At 50.3% G+C, this 7,374-nt stretch overlaps 1 protein-coding gene and 1 pseudogene across 4 annotated transcripts in view; both read left to right on the plus strand.

The window, feature by feature from the left end:
• Window positions 1-7,374, plus strand: part of RABL2B (RAB, member of RAS oncogene family like 2B) — a 14,125-nt gene that overhangs the window by 770 nt on the left and 5,981 nt on the right. The window contains exons 1-2 of one of the 4 annotated variants that reach the window (XM_006917836.3): window positions 7-197; window positions 1,767-1,928. In XM_006917836.3, the coding sequence (XP_006917898.1) occupies window positions 1,822-1,928 (107 nt within the window). In that variant the 5' untranslated portion in view covers window positions 7-197; window positions 1,767-1,821. Of the gene's footprint in view, window positions 1-6; window positions 198-220; window positions 491-1,766; window positions 1,929-7,374 lie in introns of those variants that run through there. The other 3 variants (XM_015594026.2, XM_015594025.2, XM_025051023.1) reach the window with 3 other exon arrangements.
• Window positions 3,359-3,477, plus strand: LOC112484725 (annotated as a pseudogene).

The following is a 7,374-nucleotide window of genomic DNA, read 5'->3' on the forward strand; positions in this document are numbered from 1 at the left end:
GGCGCGGGGGGGCGGGCTGGCTGTGGGAGCCGCCCCTCCAGGCCGCCCTCGGGCCCTAGGCCGGACGAGCGCACGGCCCGGGCGGTGGCCCGGCGCCGAGCGGAGGCGGTTCGCAGACGTGTCCGGTGCTCCCACGGTGTTTGTGGAATGAAAGAGTTTGCCCGCTGGATCACGACAACAACGACAAAACATTGAAGGTCTTGGAGCGCCGCGCGATGCGGCCGGGTTTGACTTTGGAGCGGGTCGCGTCGGCTACAGGGTGGAGGTGGAGGGGGCAGCCCTCGTTACGCTTACTGATTACCTGGCATTAACCAGGCACTGCTCTTGAGGCTGAGGGTACCTCGGTAAGCAAGGCTGAGCCCCGCGCGGGGCCACAAAGACACTCGGGGTCCAGTTGGCATGTTCTGCCCCCCGACCTGCGTGCACACCTGTCATAGTTCCAGCACAGTAGACTGTGAAGAGTGCGAGTTCTGCTCACGGTGAATGCTCAGTGAGTGCTAGTGCAGCTGGGGCCTTGCCCGTGCATCCTCTCTGTGTACCTAGTCAGTTCAGGAGGCTGGCCTTGGGACATTCTCAGTAATGTTTGCAAGGTTACATTTGGGCGTGAGGGTGGCGGAACAGAGCCACAGATGATGTTACACCCAGGTATCGGCACTGGGTGGCTGCCGATGTCTTGTGTAGATGGGGAATGTGACATCGGCCAGACTTAAGAATTTGTGTTTTCGCATGTTATTATGCCTGTGTAGATAGTTGGCTAGTCCAGATCTGGTGGGCAATTGCATATCTGAGTCTGGCACTGAGAGAGGCGATTGCAATACAGCTCCGACATCAGCATTTATGACAGTGGTCTCCAACCTTTTGGCACCGGGGCCCGATGCTCCTACGAGAATCTAGTGCCTGATGACCTGAGGCTGTGATGCTGGCGCTGGGGAGCGGCCGCAAATGCAGCTGAAGCTTCTCTGCTCTCCCTCCTGGTTCCTAGTAGACCACGGACTAGCACCGGTCTGCGGCTCAGGGATTAGGGATCTCTGATTTAGGAGACACTTGAAACTAGTAGAGTTTGAAGTAACCCTCGAGAAGCGGGTTTGGAGAATGCACACCTTGAGAGAGGAAGAGGCAGCTGCTGACTGCAGTAAGGTGGAAAATTGGAGAGGTGAGAGGCATGAGATAGAGGATCGGGAATGCAGATTAGGCATTCTGCATTCAGCTGCATTTGCGGCCGCTCCCCAGTGCCAGCATCACGGCCTCAGGTCATCAGGCACTAGATTATCGTAGGAGCATCGGGCCCCGGTGCCAAAAGGTTGGAGACCACTGTCATAAATGCTGATGTCTGTGGCTGTGTGGTCTGTCATTCAGTGATGAGAGCTCAGGCTACAGCATGGTCTTTGCCAGACAGTGTGTCACATCGATCATGAGACATGGGTTCTATTTTTTGTCCCTGTTTTATAAATGAGAAAACTTGTGTGTGTAAAACTTGTACAGCTTCAGCATCGCTTCAGAATGTTGTCTGTCCAGCTGGGTGTAGGAGATGTGGCCCTGAGCACGGCTGTGTAAGATGACACAGAGTAAAGCCCCAAAGAGGGTCTTTGTGGGGATGAGATTACAACTGCAGGTTAGCACGTGGTGGTAGTGAATAGAGAAGCGTGCTTGTGGGCACCTCTCTCATGAGCTCATTGTACCCTGGTCCCCCCTGTCCAGGAGGAGAGAGAAGTGCATTTGGTCGAGGGGACTTCTCTTTAACAATAGCCTCTTCTTGATTTTCTCAGACAGTGACAAGACCCCCCTCCCCTGAGCTAAGCCCCTGTCTGCAGCCAGAAGCCAATGGCCGAGGACAGAGCCAAACCCTGTGAGCTAGACCAAGAGAAATACGATGCCGACGACAACGTGAAGATCATCTGCCTGGGGGACAGCGCTGTCGGCAAGTCCAAGTACGTGGGAGATTGGGGAAGAAAGGCCAGGCCCACAGGAGGTCTCAGTTATTGGCAGAGTCCTCCAGGGGCACAGAGGAGCATGGCTTCTGTGGGGGTGGTGAGGAGTGGTCTTGGCTGTAGCCTAGGTGTACATTAGGGAAATGGGGGAACAAGGGGATTACATTAGCCGCTGTGTGTGTTGGGGGTGGCGATGGGAGGCCAGCCATGCTGAGGGACTTGAGCTTTTTCCATGTGTCCTGGCAGAAGATGTGGGGTGGGTCACAACAGAGACTGTGGAAGCCGTCCAGGGTGGGGAGGGGAGAACTGGGCTATTCCTGAGTAAGGTGTGTGGGCCGAGAGATTGCAGAGTGATCACAGGGTCAGTGAGAATGGAGAGAGTGTGTAGAGGTGTGACTGCCATAGCCAGTGACGAGTTGCATGACGGCGGTAAGGACGCATTTTTGGAGGAGCGCACCGAAGTTGAGGAGAGTAGGTAGGAAGGGTGAGCGGCTGTAGTCAGCACAAAGCTCAGCCTACCCCTTTCACACCCATCAGCGCCTGTGCACCTGCTCGGCCAGAGAGGTGGGGGAGGCCCCGCAGTGCTAGCAGCCGGTCTACAGGAGCTGTGACTCCGCTTCTCTCCTGTCGTGGGCTACTGAGGGCACACTTTGCAGACTGAGGGCAGACTTGCCCCTCACCAGATGTCTGGTTTACTCTTATCTCCCAGGTGTTCCAGAGCCACGGGGCTTTCTCCCTCCATCTCTTATTAACCTGTCCTTGGGCTCAAGTAGCTGTGATCATTCTCTAGAGGCTTTGCTGGGTCTTAGGCCATCGTCATGGATTCGCGTCCTCGCTCTGCCCCACCCCATGTGCACACACTGCAGCTCCAGTTTAGTGTTTCACAGTGTCCTGGCCATCCTCAGCAACGTGCCTGTACAGTAAAGGTGAGGGTGGGTGTTGTACTTTGGGGAGATTATGCAGTAAATAACACCCCATTTCCTCCCAGCCAGGTTTAGCATCAACAAACAGAATAGGAGCGGCAGGCAGGTGGACAGTTTTAACTGATAGTCATGCTGGAGAATAGTTTGGTTTGAGCCCCAAGGTGGTTTGCCCGCAAACTCATGCCACCCAATCCCAAAGTTCCACGCCAGTCTCTTATAGGCCTCACTTAAAAGAACAACAAAAAATAAGAATCCCAGCAGTTAAGAGGACATCACAGATGACCACAGCATTGGCCTCTGCAGCCACAGCATTTGGAACACGGTCCAGTCCCCAGCACTAACAGTATCTCTGGCAAAACATTGTCCCAGAGGTACAGTCTGTGACAACAACACAGGGTATGTGAGGGAAGGTGAGCCGATAAGAAAATTTTGCTTCTGTTTCACTGGGACTCAAGAGTTGTGTCAGCTTGCACTATTTCCAATTTATGAATCTAAACTCAGTTGGGAGTCAACGGCCATGCCATCCTGAACATGCCCAATCCCGTCTGATCTCGAAAGCTAAGCAGGGTCAGGCCTGGTTAGTCCTTGGATGGGAGACCGCCTAGAAAGACCAGGTGCTGTAGGCATAAAAAATAAGGGACTGTAAGCTGACAAGGTCCTTGCAATCTGTGAGGTCAGCCAATGGTTGCCTCGCCTAAAAAATAAATAAATAAACTCAGCTGGGAGAAAACTATCGAGAGATTGATTAACACAGGTATTCACCATATCCGGAGGGCATCTACCTGTGCCGGCCTCAGCTCTGGACAGTGGTTTGCGGCTATGCTGACCCCGGTGCCTCTCCCTCGTGCGGACCACTCCTGCCTCTTGGTTCTGTTTCCTCTTTGGGCCTATTTCTGCCTCCCCACGGCTCCGTCGAGGGTGGTCTCTGATGACAAACTTCTCCACGGCTCGTGTGAGCAGCTGTCCTCAGACTGGGGCTCTGCCTCGCAGGGAGGGCTCTTCCTCCACCCCTGCACACGCCACCGTCCCGGTGGGGGACTGTCGTGAGGACGTGCTCTCCCGACACTGACCCAGCTGGCTCGTGACCACATCGTCCTAACTGGGTACCTTTTAATGGACACGCGTTCAACACGTGCCAAGCACCACCAGGGTCGAACCCTGTCCCAGGTGACAGGGAAGAGCCCCACCCCGCCCCCACGTCCCCACTGGTAACCGTGCCACCTAGGGACCCAGCCAGCACGCCATGTGTTCCCTTCTGTGTTCTGTACCCTGGGCATGGCTGCCCGGTTCTGAGGGTATCCATGCTCTTACTGTGGCTTCTCTGTCTGCGGTTCAAAAAAGCATCTCCCCACTGGGGAGTCACTTTAGGCTGTCTCAGCCTTGCCTTTCTTCTTACAGATTTCCTCGAGCCCAAATGTTCCTTCTGCTCGATAACAGGACACAGCCTTTCCTGATTCCCCCTCTTTAAGAGGAGTTTGTTCCTTTTTCTTTCTAACGTGAACTTTGTGAGGGTCTCATTTACCTCTTAATAGCTGTCCATCATTGTGCAAAGAGATCAAAGACACACCCTGCTAAGGCCACATGGTCTAAGTACAAACTAAATTTAACCAGTGGGAATTTATAAGCAGAAAATACACAGCATCTTCTGTGTCCCAAGCTCTTGGATTAGTAGCAATCCTTCTCAAACTATTCCAAAAAATAGAAGAGGAGAAAACTCTTCCAAACTCATTTTACTAAGTCAGCATTACCTTGATACCGAAACCTTGTGCGAGGACACCACAAGAAAAGAAAATTGTAGACCAATATCCCTGATGAACATAGATGCAAAAATCCTCGACAAAATATTAGCAAACTGAGTTCAACGATACATTATAAGGAATACACACCACAGTCAAGTGAGATTTATTCCTGGGCTGCAAAGATGGCTCACCATCAGCAAATCAATCGATGTGATCCCCCACGTTAACAAAATAAAGGATAATGTCATATAATTATTGCAATAATGCAGAAAAAGCACTTGACAAAATTCAGCATCCATTTGTTATAAAAATTCTCGACAAAGTTATTTCTCTTATCAGACCTGTGTATATTTTGTGCATTTTCTTTGTCAGTTATTGGCATTACACATAACTTCTCCAAGTCTGTGTATTGTTTGCTTTATTTTCCTTTTTGTTTTGAAATAATATAGATCCACACAATGTTGCAAAGGGTGCACAGAGGGTCTATGTGCCCTTCACCTGTTCCCCAGTGGTTACATCTAACGGAACATATCAAAGTTAGGAAATTGACATTGGTCCAGCGCCTGCTTATACTTCTGTGTTGTTTTATCACGTGTAGATTTGTATAACTGATCATCACTGGAATCAAGGTGCAAAACTATCCCATCACCACAGAGACCTTGAGAGTCAAACCCAGCACGCCTCACCCCCACCGTCCCTAACCTCTGCAACCACTGATTTATCCTCTATACTTGTCGCTTTGGCAACATTGTATAAATGGAATTATATAGTATATAACTTTCACTCAGCAACTCGTTGGGTATATTAGTAATTTGTTCTTCTGTATTGCAGAGTACTAGTCCACGGAATAGATATACTACAGTTTATTTTTTCCAGACCGTTATAGTCATCCATGCAGGGACATTTTGATTGTTTCTGGCCCATTAGCTTTCCTGTGTGTCTCTTCACCCTCTCCGATTGTCTTAAGTATTTGCTCTACATGCACTGGGAAATGGGAACTCCAGCATATAGTGTTACAAATTGGCCTTCATTTTTTTCTTTTTTTTTTTTTTAGGCAAGGCAACTCTTGGTTGACCTCACAGATTGCAAGGACCTTGTCAGCTTACGATTTATTTTATTTTTATTTTTATTTTTTACGCCTACAGCACCTGGTCTTCCTAACAACTTGGGCTTCAGACATCACAGATAATCGTGAAAGTTCAAGGGGAGTAGAAAGTCTACCGTACTTGCCCGTATTTTCCTTATGCTGCTCTTTCTCCCTGACGCTCCAAGACTCCTTTGTTCTCTTCGTGCGAATTTCTGAGCCCCTTCACCCCTCAGGAGCGCTGTCACTGGGTCTGAGTTCTGCACTTGAGAGACACGTGCTGCTTCCTCTGGTCCCCGTGGTTTCCGAGGCGAAACCTCTGCCCTGTGGCGCTTTCCCCTCTGTGGCACAAGGCCGCTGCCGTCTCGCTGCCGTTTCTCTCACCGCTTTGCAGGATTTTTCTTGGTCTTCAGATTTCAGGAGTTGGACTCTGCTGTGTCTCAGCGTGGATTTCTTTGGGTTTATCCTGTTTGACTCATGTTCAGCCTCCTCACTCTGCAGGCTTTTACATCTTTTGCCAAATTTGGGGAGTTTTCAGGGATTATTTCTTCTCTTGCTTTTCTAGCCTGGTTCTTCCTCCGGGACTCTGATGACGTGAATGTCATCATATAGTCCCACCGTTCTCTGAGGCTCTTCATTTTTCCCAGTCTGTTTTCTCAGTAGTGTTCACACTGGGAAACTTCTTTTGTTCAGCGATCCCTCCCTCTGTGCCTTCCGTCCTGTGAGCTCGTCCACTGGGTTTTTCATTTTGGTTATTGTATTTTCTAAATGTTCTGAAATAGCCATTGGGTTCTTTTCATATCTTCTGTTTCTGCGCTGAAAATAGTCCATTGTTGAAACTTCTATATTTTTATTTATTTCAAGCACATCTGTAATTGCTCATTGATGTGTTTTTCTGACACTGCTTTTAAAGCTTTGTCAGATGGTTTTAACATCTGTATCATTGCAGTGTAGGCATCTGTTGATTGTCATTTTGCATCCACTTTGAGGTCCTCCTGATTTTTGGTGTGATAAGTGATTTTCTGTTAAGCTTGGACATCCTGAATTTCCTGTCATGAGCCTTCTGTCTTAGCTGCCTCCTGTGGCACAGCTTAGGCAGGAGGAGGGGAGGAGGGTGCCACACCCACCGCCTCTGTCATTGTGGTGGGAGCGAGGTCTGGGATCCCTGGTCTTAGCTGATGTGGGGTGGGGGGAGCCTCGTTACCGTTGGTTGGGAGAGAGGTCCTGCTCCCTACTTGGCCATCATTGATACCAGCCCAGCTTGAGGATGTCATCGAGGTGCCTCGTTACAGTCTCAAAAGGGTGCTGGTCTGGGCTCCACACTTGGCCTTTGTTCATGGGGTGAAAGCATAGCTACAGTTCTTTCCATGGTTTAGAGAGTGGGTATAATTTAAATCACCAGTCCCCAACCCTTTTGGCACCAGGGACTGGTGCTCCTATGAGAATCTAAGGCCTGATGATCTGAGGTGGAGCTGAGGGGGGATGCCAGCAACGGGGAGCGGCTGCAGACACAGATGCAGCTTTGCTCGGTTGCCTGCCACTCACATCCTGCTGTGCGGCCGGTACCAGTCTGTAGACCGGGGGTGGGGGACCCCTGGTCTAAATGTTTTTTAGTTTAGGCCTTGGGGATGCAGCAATAAACTAAAAACTCAAACACTGCTTTCATGGGTACCCCATTCTGCTTGAGGGGGTTTTACACT

Source organism: Pteropus alecto, unplaced genomic scaffold (genome assembly GCF_000325575.1).
Source record: "Pteropus alecto unplaced genomic scaffold, ASM32557v1 scaffold118, whole genome shotgun sequence".
In the NCBI taxonomy this organism is placed as follows: Eukaryota; Metazoa; Chordata; class Mammalia; order Chiroptera; family Pteropodidae; genus Pteropus; species Pteropus alecto.